Source organism: Solea solea, chromosome 4 (genome assembly GCF_958295425.1).
Source record: "Solea solea chromosome 4, fSolSol10.1, whole genome shotgun sequence".
Lineage (NCBI taxonomy): Eukaryota > Metazoa > Chordata > Actinopteri > Pleuronectiformes > Soleidae > Solea > Solea solea.
The window spans coordinates 25,432,968-25,452,567 of record NC_081137.1 but is presented as its reverse complement, the minus strand read 5'-3'; the positions used below and the strand labels follow the sequence as shown (position 1 = coordinate 25,452,567).

At 38.2% G+C, this 19,600-nt stretch overlaps 1 protein-coding gene across 1 annotated transcript; it reads left to right on the top strand.

Annotated features, from left to right (window-relative positions):
* Positions 1 to 8,121: 8,121 nt before the first annotated feature.
* Positions 8,122 to 16,016, top strand: gabrr3a (gamma-aminobutyric acid type A receptor subunit rho3a). The gene is made up of 9 exons (XM_058627642.1): positions 8,122 to 8,658; positions 9,201 to 9,313; positions 12,120 to 12,187; positions 12,262 to 12,485; positions 13,069 to 13,151; positions 13,680 to 13,817; positions 14,499 to 14,651; positions 15,284 to 15,477; positions 15,578 to 16,016. Exons 1-9 carry the CDS (start codon positions 8,516 to 8,518, stop codon positions 15,866 to 15,868), a joined length of 1,407 nt encoding a protein of 468 aa, XP_058483625.1. The 5' UTR covers positions 8,122 to 8,515; the 3' UTR covers positions 15,869 to 16,016.
* The last annotated feature ends 3,584 nt before the right edge of the window (positions 16,017 to 19,600 follow it).

The window sequence follows — 19,600 nt, the reverse complement described above, 5'->3', positions numbered from 1 at the left end:
TCAAAGCTGCTACATAGTTGGAACAGAAAGAATTTTACCAACGGCCAGACTTTGCACATCCTGGTGTAAAGGATTGTTTGACTATTGTTTAAGACCTAAGTTATCATTCATTTGGACATTAGACCAAATGAAAAAAAAAAAGTTCAAACTGATTAGAAATAAATTGTTGAAATAAATAGAGGAAGATTTGATTAAAAGCTGCTACATAGTTGAAACTGCCCTCTGGGGGACAACTTTGACATTACATGTTGAGGATCATTTGATTGAAAGCTGCTAAATAGCTGAAACTGATTAGAAAGAAATAGATTGTTGAAAATAAAAGGAGTGGAAAAATAAAAGAAAGAAAGAAAAAAGAAAATAATTTAATTTTTTTTAAAGTTCAAACTGATTAGAAATAAATTGTTGAAATAAATAGAGGACGATTTGATTCAAAGCTGTTACATAGTTGAAACTGCCCTCTGGGGGACAACTTTGACATTACATGTTGAGGATCATTTGATTCAAAGCTGATAAATTGTTAGAAATAAATGGATTGTTGAAAATAAAAGGAGGGAAAAAGAAAAGAAAGAAAGAAGAAAAGATTAAAAATGTTTTAAGTTCAAACTGATTAGAAATAAATTGTTGTAATAAATAGAGGACGATTTGATTGAAAGCTGCTACATAGTTGAAGCTGCCCTCTGGTGGACAACTGTGACATTACATGTAGGGGACGATTTGATTGAAAGCTGATACATCGTTGAAACTGATTAGAAATAAATAGATTGTTGAAAATAAAAGGAGTGAAAAAAGAAAAGAAAGAAAGAAAAAATAAAGAAAAAGAAGAAAAAATTGTTAAAACTTATTAGAAATAAAAAGATTGTTGTAAATAAAAGGAGTGAAAAAAGAAAAGAAAGAAAGAAAAAAGAAAAGAAAAATATATATATTTTTAAAGTTCAAACTGATTAGAAATAAATTGTTGAAATAAATAGAGGAATATTTGATTCAAAGCTGCTACATAGTTGAAACTGCCCTCTGGTGGACAAATGTGACTTTACGTGAAGAGGACGATTTGATTCAAAGCTGCTAAATTACTGAAACTGATTAGAAATCAATAGAATCAGAATCAGAATACTTTAACATGCAGTACATTGTAAATAGTCAGATATTGGAAGATGGAAAAATGGACAAAAGCACTTAGTACACTTAGGACATTCTCTGGTCCTTTCATGGTAAATTTAGCAAAAAAAAAGGTCTGGATGGACATTTTGAGGTTTAGGTGTCAAAGGGTTAAAAGGGCAAATATTATGGTCTTTGAAAGAAGAAAAACAGTATCACAGCATCATTTTATCCCTCGTCTACATTTGACGCATATATTATATCCTCGACTGCTTGTTTTTTGTATGTGAGCAGATAATTTCATTAGTTGATGCAGATGTTCATGGACTATGAAGCTCAGACTCAGTGGTTTCCTGGACTGCGGCCCATCATCTCCTTTTCCCATGTCAATCCTCTGCTTTTCCTTCATGTGCTGTTAAAGCCACAGTCAAATCATCTTTCACTTCATCCTGTAGTTGGAGTTTGTTGCATTCAGCTCCACGTTGTATGATGATGTCTGACGCTGTGGTGTTTGGAGCTCCGTTGCATGTGTGTGAGGCAGTCCTGCTCTCCATCGCTGCTCCAGTAAGGAGAAACAATCACAAATATATTGATGTTTATGGAAGCATCACTTCAAATGTCACCAGTCTGGCTCATTTTGAATGAAAGCACAAATCACTGTTGTCTGTCACTAACAAGGATGCTGCTGCAGATCTAGATGCTGTAAACATGTATTGCACCACTGAAAATATACATAGTGATTACAAGGACTTTTACTCTCAACTCTTGACATGATTATAAATGAAAAATAGGCCACACTGTAAAATAGCTTTGAACTACTGGGATCATGTCCCACAGCTGCAACATGAACAACAAAGTTTGACTTCCTTTTCAAAGCACAGACTCACCTCTTTGCCTTACACACTGTGGGAGAGCGACAACAATGGTGAACAAAACAAACGCCACAGAAGCTGCAGTGCTCCACCATGATCTCTGCAAACTCCGCCCACCTATACCTGCAGAGGAAAAAAATACATGTCTACTATAAACTGCTTTCTATATTCCTTCCTGGTTGGATTTAAACACATATATCGATCATACATAGATATCTGCCAATTTATTAGGTACACATTTTCTGTTTATGAACACACTGATTGAAGGAGCCAATCACATGGCAGTAAGTCATTGCATTTAGGCAGGTAGACATGATCAGGACGCCCAAATCAAGTTCAAACAGACTATCAGCATTAGGAAGAAAGGTGATTCAAGGAGCTTTTAATGTGGCATGGTTACTGGTAGTATTTTTACAAACTGCTTGCACAACCACGGTGTGACAAACAGAAAATATCCAGTGATGCCATGTTGAGGTCAAAGATCAGCAGAAAGGCCATGCTAAGAAAGCAAAAGGAACTCAAATCAGCGCAACCAAAGTGTGCAGAACACCATCTGAAGGCACAACACATTGAACCTGCAGAAGACCACAGCACGTGTCACACACCATCATACCCTGTGTACTTAATAATGTGGCCAATGAAAGTAGAAAACACACAACCAGAGCCAAAACAATGCAATACTCACTTATTGATGGAACAGTGATGTTTACATTGGTTTGAACCATGTGTCGACTGTGCAGACCTGAGATGGTGCAGGTATACATCCCAGAATGTTCCTCACTGTCTGGTTTGTGAAGTAGAAGAGATCCATTTCCCAGCAGAAGCAGGTCCTGGTCCAGTTCAGCTTGGCCCTCCCACTGGTTGAAGGTGTGTCTGGTCCTGCTGTCGTATCTTAAGATAACAGCAAGATCAGTGATCGAGGTGAAAGTCCAGATGAGAGAGAAATTGTGGAGAGAGTGTGGAGCCACACATGGGATGGACAGTGGATGACCTTCCTCGTGTATTATATCCTCTGAAACAAAGTTGCATTATTTTTTTAATAAGTCATAAATAATCCTCTCAGTGGGACAGTGTCAAACCACAATGCACCTTGGTTTTTCCGAGAGGCAGTCCACACTTGAGTCTTGTCTGCTGATGTGAAAGAGCAGAAGTAGGTGTGGTAGGAGAGATTACCCAGAATCTTCAGTGTGCTCTCCACCGTGAACAGACCTTTGTGGTCTGTGGTTTTAATGGTTTGATTTTCTAGAGCTCCCTGTGAAGTAAAGGGTTCTGTAGCCCATGTCACCTGGGGGATGGGGTAGATGTTGTGAGAGGAACAGGTGACCCTGTCATCAGTCACCTCCATGTTAACTGACTGGATGAGAGCTAAAGGAGAAACAGAGTGGACAAGAGGCATCTTGTTCTCATTTAATTGATACACTGTAAAATAGAATGTGCTCATTTTTAGTAAAAGTGTAGCTCTTTATCAAAGGGCGAGCACAAAATCAAATCTCCTGCAGACAGTCCATGAGCTAAGAAACTGCAGACTGTATCAAGTGACATGACTGTGAAAGCCTTTTTGTTTAGACTTGTAGTAGAGAAACATGTCTGCACATGGACCACATGGTGCTTTTCATGTGGATGTTTAGGCTTTTTTGTCTTTTTTGTCTCCTCTATATTGCAGTTTAACCCTACCACTTTTTTGGGGGGACTCTAAACCAATTAAAGATATTATTTTGAAGAAGTTAACTAGACATGTTCAAGCAATACATGTTTGATAAATGACTAATAGAAAAATATATTATTTGAATTTCATTCCATAAATGTAGTAAATGACTGGAAGATGGGTTTTTTTGTGACACAAACAATGTCTGGTAGGACCCATGTATGGGTCCTGACCCAGTCTCTGCATTTCCATAATGAACAAATTGTCCTTCCTGTTCTTAGAAAAACACTCTATTGTAATGCAAAATACCTGCATCTTTATAATTGCAAAACAGTTCTAACCCTAATAAAATGCATGTGCACAGCAAAAATGTAACTTGGAAGGGTTAAAAAAAACAATATATCTCTCAGCAATACCTGGCAAGATACTGCAACCTGACCCGTTGTTAGCTATCTTCGGTGTAGTCAGTGATGAGCTAATGTTGTCACATCTCCACAAAACTGCACTCGCCTATGCATCGTTACATGCCCGCCGTCTGATACTGCTGAATTGGAAGGGAAAGAATCCCCCTTCCTATGTTCATTGGATCAGAGAGGTGATGCTGGGATTAGCTCTAGAAAAAATTAGGTATACGGTAAAAGGGGTTGGAGGGTAAATATGACAAAACTTGGTCACAATTCATGACCCATGTCAGGAACTTGTCTTTTACGTGACCTCTTGTTTTTATTCATTTATTTTTATTTTTATTTTGCTTGGGTAGTGGCCCTGGTCTTCTTGATACCCAGATTCTGATGTTGCACTATTTTTATTTTTTATTTTTTTATTTTTATTCCTGTACCAGAAGTCCGAATTGTTGGTGTTACGACCATACTCGTCGCTATAGATCGTTTGAGTCATTTTTGTTGGTGTGTGTTTTTGTATTTGTTTATATCTATTTGTTTTTGTGTGTTGTGTTACCGGGTTTGTAGTTTGTACAGTGTGAATGTATTTGTGGGAATGCCACCTGGATGGGGGGTGGGGGGGTGGGGGGCAGGGTTAACAACTTGTGTAATAAATGCTTGTATAAATACTTTTGATCTGGAAAAATTATAAATAAAGCTGGAAAAAAAAACAAAAAAAAAACAATACACAAAGAAAAAGACACATTCAAAGTTCTATCAGATTGATTTAAAAAAAAAAAAACATAAAACACAAAACAACAATCAATGTGAGTGAAATGCACAGAATTCCTGATGAGTTGCTGTAACACACTGACCTTTCACCTCCAGGTTGATAAAAATCTCCTGGTTGCCCTTCCGTGTGCTTGTGTAGCATTTGTACCTGCCCTTGTCTTGAACTTTGACCCTCCTGAGGAGCAGGGAGGCATTACCATTCGGGATGTGTGAGTTGAACAAGCAAGTTCTTCCACTGAAATGCTTGTTCTGGAGTCCAAACTGGTCCTTGTTGTAGTAGTAGCTGTGCACAGGGATTTGCTGCTTATACCAGTGGATCACCACGGTGCCGGTGGGTCTGAAGCTGCAGGGCAGGATGCAGTCCTCTTGGATAATACAGGTGATGTTGGAATCTAGAACTATAACTGAGAGAGGGTACACTAACATCAAGAAGCAAGATCAATGTGTAGTTTATATTTGAAAGGAAAATGTAACAAAGTGTCTGGTTTGATGCTCCACCCACCAACAACCACCCAATTGCACACCTCATGGCAGTTTGTAGCAGTTAGAAAGATACGACACGAAGATATGTTAAAATACAGACAGCTGAAAGTGGAGAGGAAGTTGATGATGAAACGGGACAGACACGCCGGTTTCTGCCCGACAACAAAGCAAAACAGGGAAGGTTAGCCAACGCTCTCTTTCCCCATCTGTCTTTCATTTTGTCTGTGAATATTAAAATGACATCATGTTTTTATGGTCTGTTATTGTTGTCTCCTCTCATCATGTGATAATTCTCAGACACACTTTCAATCTCCAACCGTTTCTGATAGGTTTAAGTTCAACGTGTATCATTTTAAACAGAGCCAAACTTCACCCTCCACGTGCACAGATGAAACAGGACAATGAGAGCACAATGCAGCTGTATTAATCTGGAAATATGAAAGCAAACTCACCATTGTTGATTGGGACCACTATAATTAGAGATACACGGATTAATCACAGCCATTTTAGTAATCAGCGTTGGCAGATTATCTGTATTTATGCACCTGATTATTAATTATAGATATAATTTTACACATTTTTGCTCTCAAATGTCACTAAACTTATTTTTGATTACCTGTTGTCATGACTTATTTATTTAAAATACAGTGCAGATGTCAGAGCAGACCAGTGCTGACCATTACCTTTGATAGATAGAATAAAGCTTTTTGTTCAACTGTTCTTCATAGTTTAAGTCTCATCACTCGAACCGTGAATTGATGCAAAGAATTGGGGTAAGGTAGCGATGGCTGACCTTACAGAGGGCTGACAGAGTGTAATTATTGTTCAGTTCAGTGATTGTTTTTGCCCCGTTTGTTATTATTAAATTCCTGTATTTGATCATTTGGAAGAAAACTGATCAAACGTATCTGCCCAAAACGATTGCCATCATGTAGCAGCCATCATTTGCACTAACTAGTCAACTTCTAACTGTCATTTAAAATAAAGTTCACTTTATTTTACTTGCTAAATGTCAAGTAGGTGGGTGAACATTTTAAAGTGCTAGTGAAAAACAGTTGTTACTTTCTCTCATTTATTGATGATTGTGCTGTTTAGCATCGCCTCATTCCCACAAGCATTGGAAACCAAATAGATATTATCAGTATACTGAATGATACCATGGTTCTGTAACCAGTGCACAACAATTAAATGCAAATATTAACCTGAGCACCTAGAAAATTCACCTGCCAACAATAAGATCAAAGCAGCAGTAACTCATTAATCTCATCTAGTAAATCCACTTTTGTCAAAACAAACTGCTCATCTACAAAAAGCATGGCGCAGTGATCAGAGAAGACAATACCTGTTGAGTCAGTCAATAACAATCTCTCCAAGAACATTAGAAGCACAGTCATAAGTCCATGTGTGCGGGCCATGTCAGACGGCCTGTGCTGAGCGGTTATTCCTGTGCTGGTGAGTGTGAAAACACGTCAGTGTGCAGTGAACTCTGTGTGTGTCATTCCACTTCACATCCTTCCTAACACTCATGAAACACTGACTGATTAACCAGGCGAGTCAACATTTAACCAGGCTATTTCTGAATCAGTGCTTCACCACGCACCTCAGGCACTGATGCATCAAACAGTTAAATAAATGATAGTAAATGAATTTGTTAGTTGAACAAAATAACTTGTCATGTAAGAAAAGGCTGATGTTTCTCTCCTACAGTAACTGATAATACTAAATATCCTGGAAAAACATGGATTTTGTACAAAACCTACATTTATTCTAAATGAAACCTCAAAACATCGTGACAAACAAACTTAAATTCAGCTTTCATTTATTCTTCTAACATTCTGCCAAAGAACTGCCCTCTATGTGTCCTTTTAGTTGAGCAGCTGCTGGAAGAGACTTGAGACATCACAGTGCATCACATGTGACAGACATGGATTGGATTACACTGTTTCTATTATAATAGTAATTCCATATACCTATAACTGTACTGTACACACTATTAAGTTACTGACATATTATGACAGACATATTCCATGTGCATGATTCTTTTAGAAGACATTGCTCATGTCTGCCCTCATTCAATTTAAATCCCAGATTAAAAGTTGAGTCATACTGTCCATGTTTTGACTTTTCTGTTGATTCTACACGTTACAGATTTCCATACAGTATTTTCATTGAATACAGTATCATTATTAAATACTTGTGTTTCTATGAACCAGTGTTTGTTTGTTTTTACAGGAGAATGATTATATTATACGTTATATGATATATAATTCAACACTGCAGCTCCAACTTTTAAATATAAACAAATGTTTGCTGCATCCAAACCATTGTCAAATCATACAATGTGGATGAAGCCTCTCTGACTGTGTAACTCAGTATAGCAGTGTTTTGTTTTCGTGTCTGTGGAGACATTCTTGCTCTGCACACAGAGCGACACATTTTACTTCACGACTGATGGGAGCACAGCAGCTGCATTATTCCATATTGTGAACAACGTTGTTGACTTAATTTTGATGAGTGTAAAACAGCAGTAATCCTCCACTGTGGAGCCACATCTGCTGCTGTGAATGACATCCATACAGGAGCCATAAGTGCAGTGTTTGCAGATGTGACCCAGACATATGTTTGCATCTGCTTCCTTACATGGGATCGTTTGCATCCTCCCACCTCTGCAGTGTGCAACCCGAGGGAAAATCCTGTCCTGTGTAAAAGTAGGCTACAGGCTTTTTTTTTATTTTTATCTGGTCAGAATGATGATGAAACTGCTGGTTGTATTATCTCTCCCCCTCTCCCCGCCCTCTGCTGCCACCAGTTTGTAGGTTAGTGAAAGATTTCACCAGCCACAGATAAGAAGATTAGCGAGGAATTAATGGTATTCCTTTGTCATTGTAGGAATAAATTGATATTTGGTTTTAAATCAGAGGGTGGGGACAGTGGCGAGTCGGAGGAACATGTTGTGTCAGGAGACGTAAGCAGAGGATGACACAGTGACAGGCAAACTCAGGGGGGATGCCTGCACACTGGAGCTAAGCACTGGATTTCTGGACTGACGTTGATCATGTTACAGGAGATGAGAGAGCAGGATAACGCAGACGTAGCTGGTTGTGTGTGTGGAGGGGCAGAATGAGTGCAGCTGCGACATGGACGTAAAGTACCGCACTGGGACAGAGCTGGCATTCCCTGGGTGAGACGCTGACACAGTCGGGGGGGGACGTTTGGGTTCCTCTCGTCAATCCAGTGCCAGTTTAACCATGAGAGTGGCCCTCTTGGCCTTCAGGCTGATGTGTTTGGCCTGGTTGTGGCCCATTACGCAGCTCAATGGCAGTCACTTTCCAAACAAGAGAAGACACAAGGAGATGTACATCGGAGAGAACACTAAGCAAAAGCATGGAGGGTGAGTCAAACTGACGTGTTTGCTTAAATTGAATTGAATTGATTGACCTTTGGTGACTGGCATCTACTGTACATTTTGTGGCTCTCTGGGAGGATTTGCTGCTTCACAATGTCGTCACAAATATGGTTACACAACTAATCATGACTCTTTATTCATGTTATAGTAAATCAAAGTAAGAGCAGGTCATAAGATCATGTGAGGTCAGAGTCAATGATATAATGTTGTAGAAAAAAGTTATTTGCATCATCTATAAAACTTGATTTCACTTCAAAATAATCACTTAATGAAGATAGGAACACACTAAGACCAGCAAAATAAAATGTATGCAGCTGATGATATGATAGAAGACAGACTGCAAATATCTTAAACACAGACAAAACTGTGTTAGATCTGTGTACTTTCATCAGACCAAGGCCTTGAGGATTTAATCCTAGTGCAAAAAGTCCAATTAAACACCAACAACTCCCTCAAACAGATGTCACTTCTCTGTGTGAAAGATAGAGATTTAATGCAAGCTGTTGTTTGTTCTCTTTGCTCGTCAGACGGGTGAACCTTAAGATGAAAAAGCTGGACAGCACCAAGTCTCTGCTTATTAAATCTGAGCAGCTGCTTAGGATTGAAGACCATGACTTTGCAATGCGGCCAGGCTTTGGAGGTAAGACAAACATTTATCTGTGTAACAACTATTTAGATTTTGCTTTAATATATATATATATTTACAAAACCCTTTCCCTTCCTGGCAACCCCTGTAAAGTCAATGTAGGTTACTGTGCTGTCTTTGGTATTATGCTTCCTAAAAAATACTTGTGACCTAGATAGTCTGCCGTGTGAAACAATGACTGCAGACAGTAGGACAGATCAAATAATCTGAACTCATTTTGTTTCAGTGAATTCAAGGACCTTGTTCATGGTTTTTGTTTGCAGAGACACAAACTCATTTCAGATGAATAAATCAACCACAAAACTCCTCCTGCTGTTCTTCACAATAATTAGCTTCATTTGCTTTGATATCAGATTTAGTTTGGCATAATTACCCTAACCCAAGAATAGAAAATAAATGTAATATAAAAATCTACAGCCATTCAAAAGTTCCCATTCCAGCTGAATTCCAGTGGCTAGAGGAATGGCCCCTTTTATACTGTAAACCCACACATTCATTGAATTACAAAGTATGACCAACAGATGGCGCTTCTCTCACACACAGAAGCCCACAGTCGTTCTGATGATTTGAGAAGTGAAATTCTTTTTTGTAAAAATCTCAAAACGCATGTAGACAGCGTCTACACTACTTTATGGAAACAATGATGTCATAGAACAGGGCTGGCCGAGCTTTTTTTAACAAGGGCCAGATTTGATAATGTGATAAAGTTTAACACTAAAAGTTACTAATACACTGTTTTATAATCATTTTATTTTCATTGTCACAATTATCAATTTTAAATCGAAATGTGACCAAATCTAAGCCACGCAGGAGTAAGTAGAAATAAAAATAAATTCTGCCTTCATAATATCATAACATCATAGAGGATTGATGGATGCATCGATCAGACAAGGGACTCTGGGGTCAAAGCTCAACTCCATACAACAGAACAGTAAGAATGAAGTAATACTACAGGACCCTGACGCACGAGTATACTAGGGTCCGCACCGGGGGGAATTGATATATTCTAACTAATTACGGGTCGTTTACTTATATTTTGGGGAAAGTGACAGTCCCGATCAGACTTGCAAGTTGTAAAGACTTGGACAACTTTGATTTTGCAAAAGCAGTGGAATATTTCAGTTCAATGAAACCGACACACAAACAGAACAGAACCGTGACATGTTTTTCATATTCATATATTGCACTTATGTCCTTATTTTAAATTAGATTAATTTAGAATTTAGATTTATTATTAATCTAAATTAATAATTTATTTAGTTATAAGGTATAATTTAATTGATTTCATGTGCATTACACTTTGTGGGATGTTCATTTAACTTCATTGGGAACTTAAGTGGATCTCAGCTTACAGTGTGTGGAGGTTTTTAATTACGGGTCTATTTAAAAATACGTCCGGCATTTGGGAATAAAAAAATTCAGACTGAACATAAACTCTGGTTTAGACCATGGTTATCAGAGCAAAACATAATCACTGCTCCTCCCCATGGACATATGAGGCATTGCAGCTGTTTTTCACATCGGCTGCTTAGGGGATTTACGAGGGAGAACCTCCTTGACTTCCAAAGTTTTGGAGCTGCGACAGCGAAGGCACGATCCCCTCTGAGCTTCCGCTTGGTTTTAGGCTGATCAGCTGACCTGAGAGAGTGAGCTAGGCCATTCAGGGATTTAAAAACAAATAAAATCATTTTAAAATCGATCCTGAAGTGTATGGGCAGCCAGTGGAGTGAGGCTAAAATGGGGGAAATGTGCTCAAATTCACGTGTGCCAGTCAAAAGACGTGTAGCAGTGTTTTGTCCCATCTGAAGACGCGCTTACCCCCACATAAATTTAATTACAGTAATCCAGCCGAGTGGTGACAAAGGCGTAAATGACCATTTCAAAGTGTTGCCTCAAAACAATTGGCTTTATTTTGGCCAGCTGCCTCAATTGAAAAAAGCTTGATTTAACAACGGACCTGATCTGGTTGTCAAACTTCAGATCAGAGTCAATTTTAACCCCCAGGTTTGTGATAGTGTGTTTTAAAAGCGGTGTCAAGCAGCCCAGATCTACTTGGGGGGTCCCAGTGGTGACACCAAACACCATCACTTCTGTCTTTTTGTCATTGAAATCTAAAAAGTTCAGAGCCATCCAGGCCTTTATGTCATCAAGACACTTAAGTAACATTTTAAAAGGGTATGCATCGTTCTTTTGAAGAACTTTGACTGTCATCTGCATAGCAGTGGAACGAGAAAGACACAAAGACACAGTCGGATGTTACATTATGCCTACATTTACAGAATTAGACCACTATATGATGACATAAGAACCATTGTATTAAAACAATTCTAATACAATTGTAATTCATTTTACATCATTTTACCTTTGATTTCTTGAACAAACATAATAGCACAAGATAGTTTTCAAACAGTACCTCTGTGTAATATCTACAGAACTGGGTCGAGGCAATTTACAGGAGGTTTTCTGGAGAACCTAGGTGAGGGGAGGTACAACTCAACTACTTGTACCCTTTAAGTAAATCTCATAAGATGATTTAGTTTTTATTTTTTTGTTTAATTTTATTGTTACTTCAATGTTTTGTTTTTAATGCAGTTATTTCCTGGATGGCACACAATTCTAAACCGTGTTAGTCTTATGTGAGATCATGACTAGGTCATCACTTTCATCCAGTTTTTAGTCTCTGTTACTTATGTTACTTTGTCTTATAATCAACACATAATCTGTGGTGGAGGGTGTCATTCCAACTTTTCTCAGACCTTTTCTCAGACCTGATCCACTGCAACTCCTTGACCCTTCGCAGGTTCAGCTATTCCTGTTGGCATTGATGTCCAGGTGGAGAGCATTGACAGCATATCTGAAGTAAACATGGTATGTTCCTCTTGTATTTCTATAGTTAGTTATAGTCAATATAGTGTGTCTGCTTTTCACTGCTGTTTTTTCAGGACTTCACCATGACTTTGTACCTGAGGCATTACTGGCAAGATGATCGCCTGGCCTTTGCCTCCAGCAACAACAAGAGTCGTACCTTTGATTCACGTCTTGTGAAGAAGATTTGGGTCCCTGATGTTTTCTTTGTCCACTCTAAACGCTCCTTTATCCATGACACAACTATGGAGAACATCATGCTGAGGGTTTATCCTGATGGCAACATCCTCTACAGTGTCAGGTAAAAAATATAAACATTTCATCAACAAAAATATTTGACTAAGGCGAAGATTTACATTGATATTTTCAGTTGTGCTTTTTAGAATATTTTTTATTTCAACTTGCATAGCGCTCCTTTAACTTACACATCACTAGAAATCCAAGTCTTCATTTAAATATTTCAAATTTAAGATGCGATGTAACCCTAACCCTTAAAACAATGTACAATGTCCTGCTTGTAAACAGACTGATGTGTGTTCGGGATACACAATACTATTGGCACAATATCGGTATCAGCAGATATCAATTTTGATGTATTGTTGGATATCGGCAAAAACACCAAGATCTGCCTATAAGACTAATGACTACAACAGTAGGCTCCATGACGTTTTTTAATGTTTATTTATTTTGTTCAATGAAGACAATGTATAGCTACGTCTGTTGTGACATGAATATTATTATATATAAATATTATGACCTCTGCAGTTGGGTGCAGGGAAAAATGTGTATTAGTTATTACCCCAAGCACTCACAATATATCAGCATATGAGCAAAAAGTCTAATATCGTGCATCCATTATATGTGTGCACGTTTTTGTACTGCAGGGTCACTGTGACGGCCCTTTGTTCAATGGACTTCAGTAGTTTCCCCCTGGACACACAGAACTGCTCTCTGGAGCTGGAGAGCTGTGAGTATCAAACTACAGCTGCTGAAAAGATCCTGTAGTCTCCTGAATGTTCTCCACAAACAAACAACCTTCAATACAACAAGTCCTTTAAAGGCATTTCATCATGAAATGAATTAAACATTTTAATAAGGTTGAAACTTATTGTACATATAAAAGGCACACAATGTTAAACACTGCTCAAATGTCATGAGTGTACTGTGTACTGAAACACACACAGTATCATCACATTCTTCTTTTAAATGAAGTAAATAAGTCATAATCCTCAATCACGTCGATTTCAGTGTCTAGCTCTCTGATGCAGATTTGCTCGGGATTACTTTCAACTTTGTCATGATTAAGTCAGCATTGCTTTCAAGCATTATGGAGGCTTGCTCTTCTGTTTGTGGCCTATGCTTGTGTCTCTGTGTCTCACACTGTTGATCCTGTTCTCAGAGGACAGTTGGGTGGGCCGTCTGTGTGCACTCCCTCCTGTCCTCTGAGAAAAACATCCATGACTCTTCAACCCAATCCTTCTCTCCTCTGTTGAAGATGCTTACAATGAGAATGACCTCATGCTCTACTGGAAGAACGGGAACGATTCATTAAGGACTGACGAGATCGTGCTCTCTCAGTTTTTTATTGAAGACTTCCAGCCTTCCTTTGGGCTTGCCTTCTACAGCAGCACTGGTATGTGAGGTTGGAGATGTGGGGCCCTCTGAGCTGTCCTCACTTTGTGGACAACCACAGGGCTCCTGCTCTTTTCAAATCACTAATGCCACAATAAAGCCTTTTTTTTTTTTCCTTTAACGGATATGTTTGTTTTTAATAACATCAAATATGCTGGTAATATGAGAACAGTATGATAGTAAGCTAGTAAACTAGGTTTTTATATGGTTCCATTGAAACTCCTGGTATCTTTACAGGTACATTTTGACTATTTGGAAAATACACTCTCTTGTTGAGAGTTAAACGAGTAATACCATACCATCAAGTATTTTTTTGAAAACTCAATACAGATAATGTTGGAAAAAAAAGTCCAAAAATATTAAACTATTGATTCAAAAGACACACAAATTCACTGATGTGTAATTCCAAATTAGTTTTTTATTTTAACATGGAGTAAGATATTAAAGATATGTGTAAGATATTAAAATACAAAATAGACACATTATCAGTGTGAGTTAAAAAAAAAAAAAGGTGTCAGTGTGAAAATAATCTGCCTCAGGAGATTCACTGTTATAGCTGTAGACAAATCTGCCCCACATAGAATCAGGTTCTGGGTTATTCCTGTCCATCAAGTACTTAATTTACTACTTTTAAAATCCTACCACACTTACTCTTCAACTTACTATACATCTCTTTTTTCAGGTTGGTACAATCGTCTCTACATAAACTTCATTCTCAGGAGGCATATATTCTTCTTCATGCTTCAGACGTACTTTCCCACCATGCTGATGGTGATGCTGTCCTGGGTGTCTTTCTGGATTGACAGGAGAGCTGTACCTGCCCGAGTCTCTCTGGGTACTGAGACAATGTGCCAAAATGTCCATTATACATTAAATATGCAGCAGCCACCAACAGTTGTGAAGTCTTTTAGATTATTACTGTTCTCATTTCAGTTAACTAAATATGAAGATGCTCCCAGGAGCCAGTTATCTTAGAATAGCACATGTGTCCAAACATAAAGGTTACAAACCTGCTTACAAGCACCACATAGGCTCAGTAAATCACCTGTGATTCCATTCTTTCATTCATTCATTCATCTTGTACCGCTTTATCCACCAATCCCAGCTGACACAGGAGTGAAAGACGTGGTTCACCCTGGACAGGTCACCAATCCAAACAAGCGTTAATGTGCAAACAGTATCAAAGTATAAGAATGATAGTGGTGAAGCTGGGTTCTGTTGTGGATTTATTTCTTGGATGGGTGAGGTGATATCCCAGCCATCTTACCAAACAACCAGCAGCAACTTTCTCACATGGCTTTGCATTTATAAAACAAATCCAAGAGTGAAGGCGACCTCCATATCTTTCTCTCTGCAAGAGCGACACGTGTCAAAGTGCTTCTTTAACATTTGTGGTGGGAAGGTTGAGGTAGGATGAGAATTGTCTGTGTGTGAACTTTTCTTAATACTTGTGATGTGTTGTTTCAGGTATCACCACGGTTCTGACAATGACTACCATCATCACCGGTGTCTCAGCCTCTATGCCGCAGGTGTCCTACGTCAAAGCTGTGGACATCTACTTATGGGCAAGCTTCCTGTTCGTCTTTCTGTCCGTCATTGAATATGCTGCTGTCAACTACTTCACCACAGTGGAGGAGATGAAAAAGCTCAAAGGGACAAAGGTCATTCATATTCATTATGATTGTGTCGAATGACTTCATATCCACTGTTTCTATCTGGTGCTTGCTGAGCTCAAAGTCTGACTCTCCTCACCTCCTGCAGATTCCAGCCTCCTTTAAGAGCACCCAGGCTATGGCCTTTGATGGCTGTTTCCATGACAATGACATTGACCAAGAGGTCTCCAGCAGCCCAAACACCGAGAGGAACACCCAGTCACAAGACTCTACTGTGTGTGCACCCACAGAGGGCACCAGGCTACGTCGCAGACATCCTTTAAGACAAAACCTCAGTTTCATCATGAGCAACAGTTATATGATTGACTCTTACTCCAGAGTCATATTTCCCCTGGCTTACCTGCTCTTCAACATCATTTACTGGAGTTTGTATGCATAGTAGGTTAACTATGCAGAAATTATGCTAACTAACTAGCTAATGAAAATCTATTCTGTTTTCACCACATCTGCTGTTTAGTGTAGTTCATTTTATCAAGAGAGTTTAATCCAGTGTCAGCTGTTTCATTAAATGTTTGCTGATGTTTATATATCTTTTTGGCATGTCTGTTTTATAAGAGAAAAAGCATTTAAGACTTTTTTTGTGAAGCAACTCAACACTAACTAAACTAACTAAAATTGCCACTCATTGCAACCAAGGTAAGCAGAGGAGCATCTGTGGATGGAAAATGTGTCAAACCAGCAAAGAGTGTACCAAATCAACACACACACACACACACACACAACAAAAATAATGATTCATAAAATGATGTTTGTTGCTTGTGCTCAGCTTTTTCTCTACATTACAGGTGTGAGAGCAGGTCATTTATTTGAATTTATGTTGCAACAGTTTCTAAACAATATTTCAATATCTCATTGTCTTGACACTCACACTGATACTGATTTATATACAATTGTCATTAATGAATGAGGATTGTACGGTTACAGAAAATATGGACAGAGGATTCAGTTTTACTCAGCTGCGTAATATTTTTTCTGTGGTACATGAAGTCACATTCAGCAGTGGTGATGAAAAATGGCTCCATTATTTAATTATTTATAGGCTTATTTCTTTCTTTGCAAAAAGTAGCATGATGGTGACACAAGAGGAATGATGTCACAAAACTTAATATAGAACTACAGCATCAACATGTTTAATGTTTAGCTGCATGCAAAAAAAAGAGCTTCATCTCACCAGTTCCCTCAAAACAAGGTTGTTGTTTTTATAATTTGTGACAACGTCCACAGTGAGGTGCGCTTACAGCTGTGTGTGTCTCACTGGCACTACAAGCACCCACTTCATTTTAGATCATTTGAGTGTGTGTGCGTGTGCGTGTGTGTGTGCGTGTGCCATCTGTGGGGCACTACAGCTCTCAGTCGACTCCATGGTCCACCTCCTTTAACAACATGTGACGAACCTAATTGCTGCTTAAATATTGATATGTCACCCACAGTTTAATTTGGTTTTTTTGTAATGTGTTTTACAATTGGACATTATTTTATCTACTCTACTTACATTTTAGTTTGTAGTTTTGAATCTGAATTTTAATTGAACCTTTATTTATTTAGTTTTTTCTTAAAGGGGACATATTATGCAAAATCAACTTTCTAATCATTTTAATACTTATATTTGGGACTCTGGAGGCCCTACGAGTTGCCAAAGTGTGGAAAAAGAATACTCAGTCCTTTTTTCGTGGTCCCTCTTAGTGTAAGTATAGGCGATAAAACACGCCATGTTGAATTCCCTGCCATTATGACGGGAGCATATTTCTTGGGAGGAAGAGCGGTATTATGTCAACGCGGAGGGACAAGTGTGCTGTTGGTGGCTGCACAGTGGAGCACAGTGTTTTACACAAACTTCCAGCCTCAGAGGATTTTATATATGAAGCTAATGTGCCGGATAAAGTCAGCAAACGTGTGTTTGTGTGTTCGCACCACTTCACATCAGACTGCGGCCAGTGGTCGCCGTATTTAGTCAGCGAACGTATTTCACCGACGTACAAACACACACATTTTTAAGAAAAGGTCAAATAGAGCTCATAACTGACCATTCTGACACGTCCTAATTAAAAATATTTGTTCAAGAAGTGGGTGTGTGTTTGCCTGTGTCTCATTTGCATATAAAGGGACGAGGCACAAAGCCGAGCGTTCTGAAAGGGGCGGTCTTGGTAGGGTTATTGAACTGCTATGGTGCTTCATCCTTATGGTATTTTGACCAAAGCATGTCACAGACATGTTCATTAGGACACCAGGGAACTATTTTAACTTGGAGAAATAGGGTATAATATGTCTCCTTTAATATAGTTCAGTTAATCGGTACATCCCCATATTTTATTTACTGTACTGACATGATTAACTGTTAGTAATGTTAACATTTCTAATGGTGTATTTTTAGTTCTTTGCTTTGTGTGTGGTTGGGTGATGGAGGGAAGAGGACTTTGTTCTTTATTCTTAAGTGACGTGACTCTGAATGAGATGTGCTGTATAATTAACTGATTGATTGATGGGGCATACAATTCAGATTAGGTTAAGATACAATCAGGATTTGTGTTGCATTTAACAAAGTTAGTGTTAATATAACACTTAAATAGAAACAGTTAAATGGACTCTTTTACTGTTATTTTAACATACTAGAATGCTTGACTGTGTGTAAATATCAGATTAGAACGAAGTGATGCAATTGTGCCTGTATTTACCAAATAATAGTAAACATAAAGAATTATATTTACTCAGACACTACAGTGGGTGAAGCTATGAACAATGAACAATGAAGTTATATAAAGCTCTGAGGCGTATCAGTATTTACACAGCAATTAGGTCATTTTGTTGAGAAAAAAAGAGGTGGGACACAATCTTATTTATTTAAAGGAAGACAAACAGCCAAGCGAGAGCCTCAGTGTCCAAGCTGCCACCATGTTTAGTCATGGAAAGATCTAGTTCACTGCCGTTTCTGCTCTGGAAGTGTCGCTCATGTTTTGCCACATTTGAGGAACGTAAAGGTACAAAGCAAATAGAGGGAGCAGGAAGTAATGCAACATTACAGATGCCAGCTGTTATAAAACACCTGGATCATTTGCATCCCTCTGCTGAAGCTCCCTGTGGCTTTTGGGGGAAAAAAAGAATTAATAATGAGATTTATTTTAAATTAAAAATTGTTTTATATTACCTTTAGTTTGTTGTCGTTGTTTTTTTTAATCTACATTTGCAGATTATGGTGAACTTGTAACATTAAAATAAAACATGTTTAATTTTTTAAGTATGCATTACAAACTGACAACGCGATGTAATGCAGCTATTCAGTAAGCTAACTGTGGATAAATCAAAAGTTTCTGAAGAAAACGGAACGTTTACTGATATGTGGGCAGATTCACTTGCTTTCACTACTGACGACACATATTAATATTCTTCTATGTGGTGAGAAGTTAGCAAACAACAAAAAAGTAAAATGTTGCATTGACAAGACATTTCCAGAAAAAAAAATATCCAGATGGATATGAGATCTGGGCAAAAATGATTTCAAGAAGTGGATGAAGTCTGCAAATTCAAATATATATGCTAGTTTTGTGGCCGCTCAGGAAATACTCAGGCATGAGAAGCCGTTCACAGAGGAGAATAATATATAAAAGAATACTTCATAAAGATTTCAGAACATCTATTCTCCGACTTCAAAAACAAGAGTAAAATTAGAGATAAACGTAGCTCTCTATGCAAAGACCATAACCCTGACCATCAATGCATCCTCATTTTGAATAAGACTGCATTTACAGGTGTAAGTCAACAAAACCTTCAGATAGAACTGACAAAGACATAAAAATGATCAAAGTGTTCTGTTCGGATGATAAGGTAAGGTAAATCTACATGTTCGCTTACTACAATAAATGTGAGATATAAAGAAAAACTGTAGTTTTTAAATGAAATTAACTCCAAAAAAATGTTTTTTGTGACTTTCACTCCCATTAAGTGCTTTGTACGAGAGGAGGAGGATTTTAAATTGAATTTTTAACTGTAGAGAAGCTAACACTGGATTGTTATCTCTTCCTAGTTCCTGTCAGAACAATGAAAAACATAGAAGAGGCAGTGAGTGAGGTACAAGCTCCTCCTATTCATAGTCCTGAAAAGCAGGTGTATGACAAAG

What these genes read in the sequence shown, in the direction of transcription:
- gabrr3a (XM_058627642.1), top strand. Translation starts at nt 8,516, where the DNA reads ATGAGAGTGGCCCTCTTGGCCTTCAGGCTGATGTGTTTGGCCTGGTTG. An exon ending in GCATATCTGAAGTAAACATG is followed by an intron (nt 12,188 to 12,261) that starts GTATGTTCCTCT and finishes CTGTTTTTTCAG; the next exon opens with GACTTCACCATGACTTTGTA. An exon ending in ACCTGCCCGAGTCTCTCTGG is followed by an intron (nt 14,652 to 15,283) that starts GTACTGAGACAA and finishes GTGTTGTTTCAG; the next exon opens with GTATCACCACGGTTCTGACA.